General features: G+C 38.7%; 1 protein-coding gene across 2 annotated transcripts in view; it reads left to right on the top strand.

Annotated features, from left to right (window-relative positions):
* ZRANB3 (zinc finger RANBP2-type containing 3) overlaps window positions 1-18,061 on the top strand; it is a 43,532-nt gene that overhangs the window by 21,421 nt on the left and 4,050 nt on the right. For both annotated transcript variants that reach the window (XM_077181721.1, XM_077181722.1), the window contains 16 exons: window positions 1,161-1,392; window positions 3,120-3,205; window positions 5,148-5,319; window positions 5,696-5,824; window positions 6,672-6,791; window positions 7,547-7,666; window positions 8,153-8,332; window positions 9,238-9,390; window positions 10,019-10,487; window positions 11,423-11,617; window positions 12,094-12,176; window positions 13,629-13,730; window positions 14,577-14,719; window positions 16,138-16,269; window positions 17,062-17,449; window positions 17,801-17,932. In XM_077181721.1, the coding sequence (XP_077037836.1) occupies window positions 1,161-1,392; window positions 3,120-3,205; window positions 5,148-5,319; window positions 5,696-5,824; window positions 6,672-6,791; window positions 7,547-7,666; window positions 8,153-8,332; window positions 9,238-9,390; window positions 10,019-10,487; window positions 11,423-11,617; window positions 12,094-12,176; window positions 13,629-13,730; window positions 14,577-14,719; window positions 16,138-16,269; window positions 17,062-17,449; window positions 17,801-17,932 (2,836 nt within the window). The remainder of the gene's footprint in view (window positions 1-1,160; window positions 1,393-3,119; window positions 3,206-5,147; window positions 5,320-5,695; window positions 5,825-6,671; window positions 6,792-7,546; window positions 7,667-8,152; window positions 8,333-9,237; window positions 9,391-10,018; window positions 10,488-11,422; window positions 11,618-12,093; window positions 12,177-13,628; window positions 13,731-14,576; window positions 14,720-16,137; window positions 16,270-17,061; window positions 17,450-17,800; window positions 17,933-18,061) is intronic.

Genomic DNA, 18,061 nt, shown 5'->3' with positions numbered 1-18,061 from the left:
AAAACAGGTTAAAATAAACTTAGGCATCAGTTTAGGTTTGTAATTTCTCACCGAGTTTGAAAATGGAAGTTCCTTGAATAAATTGGTTCCACTAAAATAAATAAGTTTTTTTTTAATAATTTTTAAATGTACCCTTCAGGAAGGGTAAGGAAAATTCATGCTTTCCTGCTTGCTACATTTACCTGTACAGTGACAGCCAGACTCTGCAGTGCCCACAGTGCCAGTGCTCAAACCACTGCATTTCCAAATCCAGGAGCATGAATGTGGAGCTGCATTTACTTTCTTCCTCTTAAATCCTCAAGGAAATTTCAGCTTGTTTGGTTTCTCAATCTCCTGTACTGCAGCACAAACAGAAATGATGCCAGCAGGGCAGTGGTGTCTGACAGATGGGTAGACCAGCTATGACCCCATCCTGGTGACTTGTGTGTCTGACAGCTTTGAGTTCCTGTGCTGCTCCTGAAGGGCTCTTGAAGGGCTGCTCCTGAAGGGCTGCTCTCTAGTGATTTCAATATCAGTTTGTGCCTTGGACCTGTATACATGTTGAAATTTGTTATAAAACGTTCATTTTCAATTAAATACTAGTTTTTCATCCTGTGCCATGTTGACTCCCCGTTTCCAGATGGTTTTGTTTTCTTCTTGTTCTATTTGAGCAAAAAGCTGGATAAGAGCTCTGACAGGAATGGTTTTTCCAGGTGGTGAGGTTCAGCCCAGTCTGTACTTTCACAGTGCCCAAATACTCAGGGACAGTCTGATTAGCCCTCTCAGGCTGCTGCTGAGGGGACTCTTTGTACCCAGAGCAGTAGAAAGCTTGCACAGAGACATTTTTATTTCAGGTGTTTGGGTGCTAATTAAGATCTTGGCTTGTGGATTTTTCCAATGGGATGCCCCTGGAAAAGAGCTGAGGGTGAAGCAATACATCCAGATAAATGAAATTCCTTTGAAAAGCAATGTGTGTCCTCTGAAAATGGTTATGAAATGTGTGTGGTTGAAAAGTGTGAGATGTTTTAAACACCAAAAGCTGTTGTTGTTAGCCTGACAGCCCACATGTCAATCAATCCAAAAGGAGACACACATACCTTCTGAGGTTAGTTTTTTATAATCTCTCTGCCATAAAATACAATAAAAATTTACTAAGGAAACTTGTGGATTTTCTCTTTCAGGGGAATATCAACAAGCAAAGTAACAATTCTGGGCTATGGGCTGTTAACATCTGATGCACAGACCTTGGTAGACACTTTGTACAGACAGAAATTTAAGGTGGTTGTGATTGATGAGTCACACTATATGAAATCCAGAAATGCCACCCGTAGCAAGATTTTACTGCCAATTGTTCAGAAAGCTCTCAGAGCTGTTCTCCTTACTGGAACTCCTGCTCTAGGAAGACCTGAAGAGGTATTTGACATGTTGTGTTTTATTTGGGTTTGGTTTTGTTTGGTTTTTTTTAATGATAGTATCAGTAATAAATGTTCAGTTTTGTAGTTTCCTTGAATATATTCAATTACATGCATTAGGACATCAAAAGGTGCACTGGCTGCATCAGGAAAGACAAGTGTAAGAAACAAAACCAATTTTAAGTTGATTTACAAACTTGTTTCAAGCTTGTGCACAGGTGAATTGAGACAGTGTTTCTTGTAAGAAATTAATCTTGCATGTAACAGACTGATTGTTGGGTGAAATAAAAAATAAAGAGCCTGAGCAGAGAACTGCTTCTTTCTCCTGGGTAGGGAAGTCTTTGGTGGACAAGATGTTGTAAAAAATCTTCTACTTCATCATCTGATAAAGAAAGCCCTTAGTGTCACTGGTCTATTGGATATTCCTAATGTTCACTTCAATGGAAAAAAATACAGGCTGTGCTTGTTGAACATCCAGAATGACAAATTTTCCTTTGAAGGAAGTTCAGCTTATGGAATTAGGGAGGAGCAGAGGGGTAACAAAAGCCCTCTTGGGTTTTATAATGAACTATACTTTATTTATCAAATGTAGGGGGAAAATGGAATATAAGAGCTGATTTGTATTGAGGGAAGTTAAAAGAGTTATATAAATAATATTTTATGCTTCAGAATTCCTTACTGTGTAAATAGAACTTATGCCAAGACCCTTATTAATTTAATTTGTTCAAAGACTTCATAACTTGAGGAAGGTATCTGTGGTATGGAAAAGAGCTTGGTACATCATGAGTACTTGCCTAAAAATTTAATATGAATATTTATGTTTATGGGTGTGGATAATTACTAAAAGTTCCTGTACAATGACATTGCAACCAGCCCTGGATGAAGAACTGAAGTTAGAAAGTGTTCTGCCTTTATATAGTACATGGATACTGAGACCAGTATCATTGTTAAAGGTCTTTGAAGGAAATTCCCTACAATCCTTGACCACAGCAATGGGATCAACATTCGTGACCAAATGGAAAACAATTTGAGATATTTTTTAGTGATACTGATGTTCTTCAGTGGCTTACAAGGCCGAGTATAAAAAGCATTAGATGTCTTTAATCAGTTTTGTGTTGCAAGCAGAATCCTTGTATAAAATCTTTAAATGTATAGAAAATGATCTCAGAAGCCAGGAAGCTTTGACAGTATAACAGCTTATAAAGCAGGATTCCTCCTGCTTAAGGTCATCTAAACTGGTATTTGCCTCCTGCTATTCAGCAGGGAAAAAGCTGTGAAATTTCTGGTCTGCATTGATATTGTCCATTTTTTGAAGTAAAACTTAAGAATTGAGTAGGTTTTTCATGTATTTTAGGAAGCAAACCACTCATGCAATACCTGCTCTGAAGCTTTGCAGAAACCCGTGCACCTGGCAAATGATAAACACTGTATTTAAGGAATAACTTCATTTCATCCATATTTTCTTGTTGAATGGGAATCTTTTCCAAGCTGTCAGTGCTGTTACAGTGCTCTGAGTGCTCTGTTCTTTGAGGGCTTCCCACAACTGTCCTCTCTGAAGCCTCCTGTATCCTGTGGAATTTCTTTTGCATGCAGGCCAAGCTGCGTGGGTTTTGTGCAAATATTAAATGTAAACTTAGCACAAGAACCATGTATTGATTATTTCTGATTAGTCTTCCATTCACAGGGAATGTTTAATTTTTCACTGTTGCTGTTTTATTTTTTATACAGCTCTTCATGCAGGTTGAGGCACTGTTTCCAAGAAGGTTTGGAACTTGGAATGAATATGCTAAAAAATACTGTGATGCTCGTGTCAGGTATTACTGCCCTTGCCTATTTGCATTCTTATTTACATTTACACGAGTGTCTTTGATTTTCCTTGTCATGCCAAGTGAGAGATTCAGTAGGTGGCACCTCTACTGCTCTATCACACCATTTGCTTTGAAACCCAGGGTCAGCTACCATCTCCTCCATCAAAGAGCACTGGGAAAAGGGTGACACTGATTCAATTAATTAATGCTGTTAAAGTTTGAAAAAAAGTTGAAGCATTCTGTTAAGTAAAATTATTTATACATTTACTGTTGTTAGTATGAGCTGTGAAGGTTTTACCTTTAGAACTGGAGTTTTTGACTCTCAGTCTTAAGCTCATGGTCATGTAATAATTAATATCTCTCTTTATTATGGGATCCAGGTTTTTTGTGACCTCACCACATTTGGGTGAGAAAAAAAGTCCAGTACTTGTCTCTATATTTCACAGGCTGACTGTCTTAGCTAAAAATTTCATATCTACAACTTTGCATGTATTCAGAATAACAGATTTTTGCCAGCTAAATTGGCTAGCATTTAGATTTAATTTTTACAATAATAATTACATGGTTTCATTTTCATAAAACTTGTTTTTCTCCCTCCGTCATATGCACTTTATCAGTATTTAACTTCAAATAACATGGAAGATCACTGTCTAATTTTCAGACAGAGAAATGCTATTTTTTCCACGGTGTTTTGACTGAATGCATCTGTAATTTTCACACCACAAGTGTGCGTGGGTACAGCATGGTTAGCTACTCAATCATAGATGATTATCTTATTTTTGGAATACCATAAATATAATAAAAATCAAGTTCAGGGTTTGGCAAGCTTTCAGTGAATAACTTTTTCTTCATGACTTGGCTGGAACAAAACCTCCTGTGGTAATAAACTTGATAGGATTATTTTATGCAGCACTTCCTGTGAAAATTTGGGTGGTTTTTCCTTGGTGTCCATAGACACCTGTTTTAAGGATGAACTCCAAACTATTTCTGTGAGGTTTAGCCTGCCATTTCTGTCTTATCCCTGATGCTGAGGGTGGAGGAAGGAAGCCTTTATAAGGACAGATATATAAATAGACCAAGGAAGGGATATGAGCAAAAGATGTTGCTGTCTCCATCTGTGCCATTCCCACTTCACCAGTGCAGAAGTGACTCCCTCAGCCCCTTTCCCAAATGATTATATTCAGCTAATTCAGCTAATTAGAACACTGTTGATAATAAGGCTTGAAAATCTCTAAATTATTGTGGGGCTTTTCTGGCTGTTTGTTTGTCTTTTTATTAAAATTACATGCTTTTAACACACTCTTCTAGCCCTGGAAAATGCTACCTGGGCTTTTCTCCAAATCTGTCATGTTCATTATTTTATTGTCTCCTGGTGATGCTGACAGAGAAAAGCTGTTGTTCCTGCTGCAACACTTCTCAAAAACAGAAAAGCAAAGAAAGAATAAGGAAGATTGAGTTAATAAATTTGTTCTCTTTTCAGCTTTTAGCTTCCTAATGTTAGACCTTCTTCCTCTATTGAACTTTTAAAGATGAGAGCTTAAGCTTTAAATCCTGTCTCTGACAGTAACTAAGAAGGAATTCTTAGGCAGGGGGAAAAAAAAGGAATATTAATGGTGATATTTGGAGTTTTCATGATGGCTTTCCTGTCTGTAATATAATAAAGATTATTCTCATGGTGGTGTATTCTTCTCATTAGTCCATTGAAACAGGAGTTCCAAAATTAAACCTGAAACTTCTGTTCCCTGTGGCCAGTGAAGTATGGGAAGCTGGGAATAGACAGAGGATTGTGTGCAGGGGGCAGAGACTCCTGCAGGCAGTGGTGGCTGCTGAGAAGTTGAAGCACAATTTCATATCCAATAGTGTGCTTTAAAATTGATTATGTACTGAAGATTTCTATTGAATTTGGAAGATCTCACATTTACACTCTGTATTCATTTATCATTTTCAGGTTTTTTGGTAAAAGAAGGCAATGGGATTGTAGAGGAGCTTCAAACTTAGAGGAACTACATCAACTTTTAAGTGAAATAATGATCAGAAGACTGAAGAATGATGTCCTAACTCAGCTGCCTCCCAAAGTCAGGCAACGCATTCCATTTGACCTCCCACAAGCTGCAGCAAAGGTAAACTTTCCACTTTTGCTAAAAATACATTTGTTAATAAATGCAAATATCTATGTGTGGATATGTATTTTTTGTATGCATGTGTATAATATGTTGTTACAAAGATTGTGTGAGTATAAAGCAGAGTATCTCTGTTACTGTTTTTAAAAATATAACACCAAGAACACTAATACTGCAGTTCTTTTTTTCATCAATATTTTTTTTTCTAATTCTAGTACAATCTTCTTTTCTGTCTTCTTTTCCCATAGATTTTGAATCCTACATTTACTTTTAGCCAATTTTGATAGAATTCTCCAAAGTTCCTAAACATTTCACACTTAAAACATGCCTGTACTTTGTGCTCAGTGCCTAACCACTGGTCTCTTCTGCCAATTAGAATCTGAATGCCACTTTTGCAGAGTGGGAGAAATTAATGAGAAGTCTGAGATCAGATGCCACTGAAAGCCACTTTTCTGAAGTCATGAATCTGATCACACGCATGTATAAGGAGACAGCCATTGCCAAGGTGAGCCTGCAAGTCTTTCCTTAATATCCCTGAATTATCCAGTGTGGGTTTTTAACCTCATTAAATTGTTTTTATTGGCCAGAATGCAAGATGAGGTTATTTGGTTTGTTTTATAATCATGACATGGAGAAACACTCTCTTTTTCCCTGTATGGCACAGGAATAGGAATGGAATAGGCAGAACCCCATCACAATGAAAAAAGAAATCTGAAGACCACTGCAATGTGTACTGCATTAACTGTTGGTCACTGATAAATTTTGTTATTAACTGTCATCATTGCTTTAATGGCTTTTGCAAAAGATACTGAAAATTACATTTGACACAAAAGAATTCTATGAATGCTTAAAGAGAGCAATATTTTATGATTATGGTATCGTGAACATATCAAATTTATTCTTTCAGTTTTGATATATGGGTTTGTGTGTGTGGATACAGAAGTTCTGATTAAATATTATCTTGTCTGTTTGAAATATGTTTGTTTTTCTCAAATATGGATTAAAACATCAGATAATGATGTCTGAATTAAAAGGGGGTTTATCTACATCTTAATGTGGAAGAAGTGCCATGTAACTGTATGATCTTTTGAGGATAAATGTGTGTTTTTTCTCTCTCTGAAGGAGGAAGTTAGGTTTCTCAAAGACATCAAGTTGTGATACTTTTTTTAAACAAAATTAATCAGAATTATTTGATTCTTAGCAATGTCAGTGTTTGATAAAGTCTTACATGGATAACAAAAGATATGGAAATTTACCTTTTTGTGTTACAAGGAATTGAAAGACATGAAAATAAAAAATGTCTTTTTGAACTTTTTGTGTGTCTCACTAATGAAAACACTCGCTCACTGCAGGCAGGAGCAGTCAAGGACTACATCAAAATGATGCTTGACAATGACAAACTGAAGTTCCTTGTCTTTGCCCATCACCTGAGCATGCTGCAAGCCTGCACAGAGGCAGTGATAGAGAGCAAGGTAAAGCCTTAACAAATGTGCACACAAACTCACCCTCACTTACACAAATGGCTGCCAGCTGGGTTTGAATTCAGCTGAACTGCACACCAGTGGAAGGATTTTATGTGTGTACAGATCAGTGCCACTGGATTAAAAGGGATCTGAAGAACTGCTTTGTGTTTCAGGATGATGTAAACACACTTGTATCTGGTATTATTATTATTATTATTATTATTATTATTATTATTATTATTATTATTATTATTATTATTATTATATCAATGCTATAGGCAATTGTTTTCCAGATTTTTCAGTTTGCTTCTGTCTATTTTTGAGGGTTTTAACTGCACATTGTCATCTCACCTGAATGTTTAATTCAAAGCAGTAAAAGTGTTTGCAAACAGTTTTCTCCTTATTTTGATCATGGACTCTTAACTATTGCTTGCGAATGGTGGCTAACTTTGCTATTTTGTATTTTTATTCTTTTTAACTGTTTGGAATTTTAAAAAATGGTGTCATGGTAAGTCTGTGAAATATTCCATTTTAAGATCCCATGTTCATTCTATCTTCTGCTTTTGCAAACAGGGAATACAAAGTCTACACTTCTCTATAGAGAGAGTTGATTTGAAATCAAAGGGCAAAAGAGTGCTGGTGTATGCTGATCCATGTGGCAGGAATAGACCAGCCCTTTTCCTATTTTTACTGGGGGTCAGGGAGGGATTGGCTCTGAAAACAGGCACTGATGATGTCATTTAGTGTCTGTTCTGATGTCACAGGCTCGCTACATCCGCATAGATGGGAGCGTTCCCTCTGCAGAGAGGATTCACCTCGTCAATCAGTTCCAGAAGGACCCCGAGACCCGGGTTGCTATTTTGAGTATTCAGGCAGCTGGTCAGGTAGGGCAGAACAGAAAATATGAAAACTGATACACTTGAAAACTACAGCTGCTGAAATCATTGATGACTGAAGTGCTTTACTGAAGGCAGTTTATCTTCGTGCAGTTTGTCCTTTGTAGACCCTGGGTTCATTTCTTTGCACTAATCATGTTAACTGTTCTAAGCCTCTGTTGAATTTGTTTGAGCTAAATGATGATAAGCAGCAGTATCTCATTCTTGAATAATTAGAAAAACTTCGTTTCTCTCAAAGCACTAGATTAATAAGAAATAGATGTTATTTCATAATGAAAAGCAATGTGCAGTCTTTGCACAATATTGAAATATTTTTTGAATCTGAGGCACAAGGAAGAATCAGTAAAATAAACCCATCTGCTGTTGAGGACCACCTCTTATTTCCATATTAAGATATCCTGTACAACTTTTAGCTTGTTAAAGTTTTTGTGTGTGGTATTTTTTTTAAAGAATACATCCACTTATTTTGCTTAGGGTTTAACATTCACTGCTGCCACTCACGTTGTGTTTGCTGAATTATATTGGGATCCAGGCCACATTAAGCAAGCAGAAGACAGAGCACACCGCATTGGGCAGTGCAGCTCAGTGAACATTCACTTCCTGATTGCCAAAGGAACCATGGACACCCTCATGTGGGCCATGCTCAACCGCAAGGTGCGTGTTCTTGGGAAACAATTTGAGATATTTTGTAGTGATACTCATGTTCTTCAGTGGCTTACAAGGCAGAGTATAAAAAGCATTGAATGTCTTTAGTCAGTTTTGTGTCATAAGCAGAATCTTTGTATAAAGCTCACAGTGCCATGGGGTCGAGGGGGCAGAGCTCACTGGGCTGGGGCTGCACTCCAGTGCCACAGCAGTCTTGTTAATCTGGAACACTCTCTGAGACAGTGATACACCTACAGTTGCTGATCATCAAAATGTCTGTGTTTGTCCTGATTTTGTGTTTTCTAGCTTTTTGCTCTTCATTCAGGATGCAAAAGATAATGAGTCTTTGCCAAGGGGAACGGGATGGTTCATATCCACAGGAGATAGTTGTTTTATCTTCCAGCTCTTTATTGCTATTGTTTCTCAGTCTACAATTTTAAGGCATTCAGGCATTCTGCTCACTCATTACAGCTAGAATTTCTGGTGGGTTGTTTTTTTAATTGAATTAATGTTGTGCCTAAACTAAGCTTCCTTTCTGAGAGGAAGAGGCATTCTCAGATAATTCTTTTTCAGTAGATCCAAGATTACACTAATCTTTTCTTTGGTTGCCATTTTCCACAAGTATCACCCAATTGTTGTTATGGTTTAGGTTGGAAAGGTCCTTAAAGCTCATCCTGCCTGGTGCTTTATGAGTCTTCTCAGTAATTGAACATCACTCAGTAATTCAACATCACTTTGCCTTACAAGTTCTGTCACTAAATAATTCTGCCCGTATTTGTCTCCACTTGCCAAGCAGAACAGTGTCCACAATGTATATATTCTCTTTTATCTTCAATAAATAATGACATTTTGTGTACAGCTTCACTGGTGGCAGTGTGCTAAATACAGCAGTTACCATTATTGTGTTCCTGCAGGCCAAAGTCACAGGCAGCACCTTGAATGGCAAGAAAGAGAAAATGCAGGCTGAAGAAGGTGATAAGGACAAATGGGATTTTTTGAGTTTTGCTGAAACCTGGACCCCAAATGAAAGTCTAGAAGATCCCCAAAATGAACTTTTATTTACACATGTAAGACTTGAAACTTTGTTTTTTCTGTTTCCTTTCATTTAAAAAAAAATTGTAGCAGCAATTTGCTTCAGGTTTCTGTGCACTTCAGACATTACTAATGGAGAAACATCAAAAAAGTAGGAAAAAGTAATGTAAATTCCATTTTAAAACTTAGGTGTGAAGTTGGGAAAAGTGCTCTGTGGGGAATAACTGCCATCTACATCTTCTGATGGTCCTTATGTTGTGTTTAGGTGACTGAGCCACCCTCAGAGTCAGATAAGACCAAGTAATTTCTGTTCAAATGACATCTTTGCTAACTGTGCTGAATTAATTGGACTAATATTTAAAACAGTGTTTGAAAACCTTTCTTTGTAATGAACATCTTCAAAAAAGGCACACAGCTTATCAGTTCTGTGTATCTGTTTTCTGGTAGTGCCATTCCAGAATTTCCAGGAGAATATTGAAACTACTGTTCTGGAATCAGGAGAGGAATGTTGAATTGCTTTTTCTGCTCACTGTTTGTTCTTGAAGTTATCTTTTGTTAAAGATATCTTTTGTTTAACAGTTTCTGATGCAGTCACAAGTGGGGTTTAGAGGTCTTCTCCAACCTAAATGATTCTGTGATTCCTATTCCTTTCCTCTTCCCCAGTTTGAAAAGGACAGACAGCATGACATCCGTTCCTTCTTTTCCCCCAAACCCTCCACAGAGAAGAAACGCAAAAGATTTTCTGGTGATGAATTGTTATCCAATGATTCAGAATCTTCTGCAGTCACAAAAGAAGAGGGTGCAGAGAAGAGCAAGGAAAACCTGGATTCCACAAGGATAAGTGAGGTGGAGGCAATTTGTGATGAAGACACTTATGAACATGAAGCCAAAAGAGCAAAGAGCAGAAGTGGATTGACCCCAGTCAGCTCCAGTAATAAAAAGAAAACACCTCTGAATGGAAAAAAGCCTTCTTTGTTTTCAGAAAAAAACAGTGAACTCCGTCCTTGTGGCTTAAATACTTCAAGTGAAAGTACAGATTTAAATATAGTTTGGCACTGCAGTGCTTGCACTTACACTAACAGTGCTCTGCTGCCTTACTGTGAGATGTGCCATTGCCCCCAGGGCAGGGATGGTGAGTAAGGGGTGCTGCAGAGGGAAGGATGCAGTTTTCATTTCAGTTGTGATCAGGCTCAATAAATACAATTTTTTAAACCTATGACTACACAGAAATCCAGGAAAATATGATACTCCTTAGTCTTGCTTTCCCCAAAGTTCTTTTACATGAGTCTAACTTGAAACAAGTGAAAAATACCCATAAAATGTTAACAGGTTGTAAATTCCATAAGGAAGAATATATCCTTTGTTTTGTTTGCAGCAAATGTCCCTCTCATCTTCCTTGAGGTTTATGGTTATTCTGAATTCAATTAAACAGCAATGCTTTTCTTCACCTTTCAAAACTCAGCAGTGGGGTGTTGGAGTTTTATTAACTTGAGCATTGTGTATTTGTCATGAGAGGCATTATCTGGAAAATATGGCCTTTCTTTCTTTCTCCACCAGCTCACAGTAGATTTCTTTTACTAAATTTATTTAAGCTATCTGGAAAATTAATGAAACATTTTTAGAAATATATGCCAATATTTGTCATTTCAGTTGCAAAGCAACTGGTAAGGTTCTTTTTGCTTCCTTTTTTATTTGTTTAAATCTCTGGGCTTGTTCAAATAAGGACAACTTCTGAGTTTCACAGCTATAAATCAATGCCTTGGAAAACTACTTTGTGTGTTTATGGTATACAATAACTGTATATAATACAGAATTGCTAACTGCATTGTTTATTTCATATATATCAATCTCGGCACACAGGGTTACATAAATTAAAAGCTTTGTTCCATGTGTTTGTTCTCCTACCAATAAAGTTAGCTCTAACTTCCTAAGTGGTTGCAGCATAATAATATTAGAGAATGCAGTGCCATTTCTTTGTATTTCAGAGATGTGTTCCTGTCTCAGGTGTGTTATTAGGTGCCTGCCAGGTAACACAAATCATTGCTTTGCTTCTTTCTTTGTCTTCAGGTGAGAGAAATGGTGAAGCTCCCAGGAGCCAGACTGAGGAAGAGGAGCCCAGGAGAGATGGAGAGAGAGCAGAGGGCAGTGCTGAAGGCAGAAGAGGAAATCTGGGGGAACTGGGGGCCCACAAATCTCTTGAAATCAGAGAACAGGAAACTGTTGGCACTGAAAAGGAAGAAAGCGAAAAAGGAAGTGGAGAAGGTAAGGTGGGACTTTGAAAGAACAATTCTATTCCGTTGTGAAACTGGATTAAATGCCTCTGGCATGAAAAACAGCTTTTAAATAAAAACCTACACCTCTGAAACACAGAAGTACAAACACCAGCATGGGACTTTCTCATTCTGGCCTGGGTCATTTGTTGAATTTGGATGCTGGATAAGCCCAGCCTTTCCATACAGCTCCTGGAGCAAACCAGAGCTGACTGACTTCAGGACTGTGACAAACCAGCAGCTGGGAATGTGGATGGTTTTACTGGAACTCAGGACAGACACAGGCAAACAGATGATGGGTCATCCAGGAGAAACAGAAAAATAAAATACACAAATACCTTCAGAGTTTGCTGCTTGAGCTCTGCACCTTATGTTGCTCTGGAATTAGATAAATATTAAATATTATTTTAATGTCAGAGTAGAATGAATGAATAAAAATCTTTAATGCCAACATTTTTTCTGTTGTAGATAAATCAGACACGTTCCAAATATATGATGGGCTTATGTTCTGTGCAAGCAGGAATACTGACAGAATCCACCTCTATACAAAGGTAAACCTGAAATATGCATGGTTATTGTTATTTTAAAATTGCAAAGGAGAATGTTGCTCTATGAAATGTTTCTGTATGCTCTCCTTTGTTATGTTTGATGTAAAAGCATTAATATTTTTGTATTAACTCAAATGTACTAAAATTAGGTAGTTTATCATTCTAGTTCTTTTTCTCAATGGAATTAAGTCATAATTCCTTAGATACATAACTTCCAACATTTCTCCTGGTTTACAGGATTGGGCTAATATGTTAAATCATCTGGAATAGAAATTCCAGTGACAGTTGTTTAAAATTCCTTTTTATTATTAGTGACTTATCACAAAATAACTTGAATAGAATAACATTCAAAATTAAAATTAAAAATTACAGTAAATCCTGACACACTAAGTAAATAAAACATTGCCACAACATTTTCAGAAAGCCCAACATTGGTGCTATGTGTAAGTTAGTAATTTCTTGAATAAAGCCTATTATCATTAATTTGCAGTGGTGATTGGGTACAGAAACCAGCAGCTGGGAATCTTCCAGGTCATTATTCAAGGGAAGGTCGGGACTGCCAATTTCTTCTTTCAAGTGATAGGAAAGTTCAGTGGGAAGATTTCTTCCAATTCACTGAGTGAATCAGTGTATTCAGGTGCCACTGAAGCAGCACAGATAACTGAGGGCAAGCCTTTGAGATAAGACATTTCTATGAGGTGATGCAGCTGGGAAAAGTCAAAAAGAGTCCAAAAGTCCTCTTGAAGATTTGTTTTATGTACTTACAGTGCATGCTGTGGTACATAGTTAGATGGACATACAGTGCTGCCTAGCTTCACACCTTGCATTCAGACAAAGATGCATTTTGGGTGGGTTTTGGGCAATTGTCTGGTTTGGGTTCTGCTGGGATTAGAGATTCATGTGCCAGATAGTGCACAAAGTCTGCTGAATGGTGAGAGCCCAGGGAATTCTGCTTTGACTCCTCTCAAATGCAGGTGAATCATCAGTAAGTTCCTTGGCTAGATGTACCCACTGGGCAACTTATTCCTTTATAAATTAAGTGGAGAACTTCTTCAGACATTACAAAGAAGTATGATAAACAGTGTTCAAGAACTCTTATTTTAAATTGTAATGAAGTGACATTCTCCTATCTCCAATCATTCATTTCCCTTAGAATTCAGTCAAGAGGATTGTAATTTCAGTTTCATATAAGGCAGTTTGTGTGTCTGAACTATCTGCAAGGAAAAATCAGATCTATTAAAAGTTAAAATGTTCAGCCTTGTTACTTTTAGGTGGATTAATATGAATAATCTTCCTTGCATTTTTGCTGTTATCTCTGTGCCTTATTGTTAATTCTGGAAAAATTTGACCTTCAGGAACTAAATTTAGTAGGAAGGGAGGAGAATTCACTTGAAACAGATTACTTTTCTACATTGTGCTAATTGCATCTGTAAACAAAACTGTTTGCTTTTCTAGGATGGTGAACCACTCAATCATAATTTCATTCCACTGGACATACAGCTGGATAACTGGGAAGATTTACCAGAGACTTTCCAGAACAAAAAAAATCGTGCATTGGTAAGAACAAGTTCTACTGGCACAGCAATATAACATTCAATGCAGAAGAGGATTACTTACTTTTACAAGAATAAATGCAGAAGCCTCAGGATATATTCACAGTTTCATCAAAGCAATCTTACAGATGTTGATGTGAATATTAATTATGGAGTCTGTTACTCTGGCAAATTATTGTTCACATTGCAGTAGAAGGAATTAACCAGGCATCATTTCATTTCTCATTTACAAGATTAGTTACCAACTTTCATAAGTCAACAAAATAATTTCTTAAAGGTTCTGAATTAAATGGAACCACACTATAAATAAGAATGTTCTAGATGTATCAGAGCTGCAGGCCTGAGCAGGCTTCCACTCTCACTGTCCCTTTGGTCTACTAACAGTTTTCAAAGCAGTGTCAGGCACAGCTCCACAGAGACACTCAGTTAATTTAGGAATAAAGATCCCATTCATAATGGGGTTTGAGAAGAACACTGCAAACACAAGTACTTAAGTAAGGAAATCCAGACTTAAACTGGATGGGAAATATTTTCTGCTTAACTTAAAATCTGATTTTCCAAACAGAAACCCATAATGTAAGAATAAAACTGATTCTTTCTGCAGGTTCTCCAGCAAGGTTGGAATTTAAATTTGTAATAGGGATACCTCACAGATTGAACCAGCTGTTGTGTGAAGCAGCTACTGAGTGGGTTCCACAGATGGGGGTGTGAAGAGTTACTTGAAAGCACCATCTCTGCTTGTAGGAGCTGTTTCCAGCCAGGCTAGAATGCATTAATCTGTGGCACTGTTTTGCTGTAATTAGCTCTGTGCAAAGCCTGTCCTGCTGCTGACTGTCATGTTCTCTGCCAGATCCTGAGGTTTGTGAAAGAGTGGACTCATCTAACAGCAATGAAACAGAAGATTGTCAGAAAAAGTGGTCAGATATTCTGTAGTCCCATTCATGCTGCAGAGGAGCTGTCTAAAAAGCAGTCAGTGGGCAGCAGCACAAAGAGGTATGTGGGGCTTGGTTTTAATTCCTCCTACTAATTACTGCAGAAAGTTTAATTTATTTAATGTGGCCTTCAGTGGAATGCTGCTAAGTATGAACTGGCCATTCAGTGATTGCCTGTCACAGTTCCAGACAGGCAGCCAGGCCTGTTGGTGAATCTGCTGGCAGTGTCTCCTTCCCTGCCCAGCTCTGTGCCCTGTTCAGCAGCTGCTCTGGCTCTGCTGCACTGCATGTTTCAACATCTGGAGCTTGCCAGATGTTTTAAAAGGAAAAACCCTGACCTCAGGACTACAACAGAAAAGTAAGGTCAAAGCATCTTGTTCTCCCCACCTGGAAGCAGATATAAATCATTACTTGCCATCAGTGAGATAATGTTTTATTCATAATTCACAGCCAACTTGAACCCTTTCAGTTCCTGTTTTTTCTTTAAGCACTTTTGTTCTCTCTGGATGACATTTCTCAAAACTGTGACTCTCTTTGCTGAGAGTCACTGAAAAGGGCTGGTGTTTGATCCTTGTTAAAAACCTAAATGCACCTTTGATTCCCTTTCTTTTTCTGATGTGGTCTTCCTTGACAGACATTTGTAGCTTCAGTGTTGTCATTGCTCTGCACAGAACATGTCATGCAAACCATCTAAAACCTTCTCATTCCCTTCAGTCCCTCCTGTTAAATTCCTCAGGGTGACTCTCTTTTGGCTGTAGGTAAGAATGAAGCAAATAAATAGTATGGAATTCCAGTAGTATCAGAAGCAGAGGGTAATGAGTGTTTATTAACCTCTTGCCTGATTGTGTCCTTCCATGAAGTGTAGGAAAAATCTGTGAATGGTGTTAGAAAACCTACCAGGACCTACAGCAGCCTTGTAGGGTGGGGTCTAGGGTTTGGCAGATGTTCAGTTCAGAGATGTCCTCAGAAGATGTTGTCTGAATAGTGGTTTCTGTGAAGCAATTTTAAGTTTTTAACTAAGAGCAGTTGTGTTTTACAGGGTTTCACATTAAAATAAAGCAGGGAGATCAAACATACGTTAACAGAGCAAGGAGTCTTCCAGAGTTTGTAAAGTTCCCTGGATTATCCAGTGATAATCTGTGATGTCACTGTGATGTTTCAGTTAGGTGATGTCACTGAGACATCACCTAACAAACAAAATGCCTTTCAGATTGCACTGGCAGGCAGTATCAAATTGCAGTAATGTTTTAATTGTTATACACAAACCAAGTTACCCGTTCACTGGTTAGAATTCACTTTTAGAAAAAGGTATTTAATATGGAAGTATATAAAGCACGTTTTGCCAAACTTTCTTCATTTCTCATCCAGAAAATGAGGAATGTTTGAAGAGAATGTGCTATACCAATGTTGCTGCAGCCCAGAGTGCTGTTCCTCGAGGGACATTGCTCCCTGTGCTGACAGGATTTGTCACTCTCTCAGGTATGTGACCAGGGAGGATGTGGCAGCAGCCTCGCTCTCCAAGGCCAGCAGCAGCGGGGGCAGCGTTCGCCTCATCTCCAAAGAAACGGGGACTTCTCTGAACAAAGGTGCTTCTCCTAAACCATCCACAAAGTAGGTTTATTAATGCAATAGCACGATTAAGTTCTTTTGCCACATTTTTTTAATGGTAGTAAAATTATTTGCTATGAGTGTCTGCTTTGCTGAAGTACAGTAGTTAGATAAGGAACTTGCTGTAGTGCTAATGAGCTCTGTTTTATTCTTTTAACAATTTAGATTTCATCTGTTGTCTGCTGACAGAGCTGCTAATTAACTGAGTCTGACTAACATAAAACAAGAGAATAGTTACGTGATTCAGTGAGAGAAAAGAATGTTAGTTCAGCCCTCCTGTGAGGTCAACATCAAATTGAGGACACCAGATTTGCTCCTATTTTGCCTCAGAATTAAAAAAAAAATGGTAACAAAGAAATGAAAATTCCAAATGGGAATTGCCTTTTTAAAAAACTTCCTTAAACAAGCACCGTGTGTCCTACTTAGTTTTGAGTAGGAAATTCATAGGCGGCCATGGAGATTGTAAAGAGAAATGTGTTTGTATGTGTACATGCCTGATAGAAATCACCATGTCTTTATAAATGCAGCATTATTTCAGCTAATAATTGGGTGTAGTAAGATGTGCAGGAGAAAAACCTGCCTTGTTATATTGCCAAATTTTGTTTAAATGGAAACATAAACCGAGTAAAGGATTTGCACTGTGCAGGTATCAATCTGAGCAGGGTATTATTTCAGCTAAAATGATTTTTCAGAACATAAAAGGTTCTAATTGAAATACACAGTGCATAAACCCCCCATGAACTCGCTGCTGAATACATCACTTATCCAGAGCTGTACTTTGTTCTCTGCCATCAGATTACTTCCAGAAACTGGGAATGATCCCTCAGCCCTTCCTCCAGGGCAGACTGACGCCAGGGGTTCCTGCCTGTCCCGAGGGTATCTGCAGGCCCTGGACAAGCAGGGGACCCCGCTGTGTCTGAGCTGCCAGCAGCCAACAGCTCAGCCCCCGCCCGGCTGCCCGGCCTGGGACACGCGCTTCTGCTGCCACGCCTGCCAGGAGGATTTCTCCATCCGCTCCAGCCAGGGCTACCTGCGCTCCAGGGTGTTCCAGATCGAGCACGGCGTCTGCCAGGCCTGCCACAACAACGCCCAGGAGCTTTTCCTCAGCGTCAGGGATGCACCCAGGAGCCAGAGGAAGCCGCTTCTGGAGAGCTCGTGGATGTCTCACCTTCCCCTTGGGCAGGTGATGGTTCTGGGGTTTCAGCAGGAACAGCTGGTCTGTGTATAGAGAGTTCAGAGACAGCCAAAAATGTTCTTACAGATTTAAGATAGAAAGGTAACCTAGCACCAACAACAGAACAAGAAAATCAAGTCCTTAAAAACAATTAAATTAACTAAATCCTGTTGTCTTCTAACATCTCTAAAAGGCATCAGAGCTCTGTTTCTGTAGGGAGGTGCACGTACATCCAGTTTCTTTATCCTTTATCCTATTTATAAAAACTGTAGCTATTTCCCAGAATTTCTTTGTTCCTACAGTAGGATGTCCATGTAGCTGAGGAGTGTCTCAGCCCTGGCCTGTCCTTTTGTGCTGCAGCTGAATGAGATGATCAGGAGCCCAGCAGAGGGGCAGTTCTGGCAGGTGGATCACATCCAGCCCGTGTACAGCGGAGGAGGACAGTGCTCCCTGGAGAACCTTCAGACCCTGTGCACAGCCTGCCACAGAGAGGTCAGTGTGTGGAGCAGGAATGCTGGTCCTCTCACAGGAACAGCAGGGGGAAACTGCACTTAGGCTCCTCCTCAGCCCTGCTCCAGAACCCCAGCGCTCACAGCATCTCCCTCCCATACAGCCAAGGTG

The sequence above is a fragment of the Agelaius phoeniceus genome, chromosome 7, assembly GCF_051311805.1.
Source record: "Agelaius phoeniceus isolate bAgePho1 chromosome 7, bAgePho1.hap1, whole genome shotgun sequence".
In the NCBI taxonomy this organism is placed as follows: Eukaryota; Metazoa; Chordata; class Aves; order Passeriformes; family Icteridae; genus Agelaius; species Agelaius phoeniceus.
This window is presented reverse-complemented; position numbering and strand designations above follow the sequence as displayed.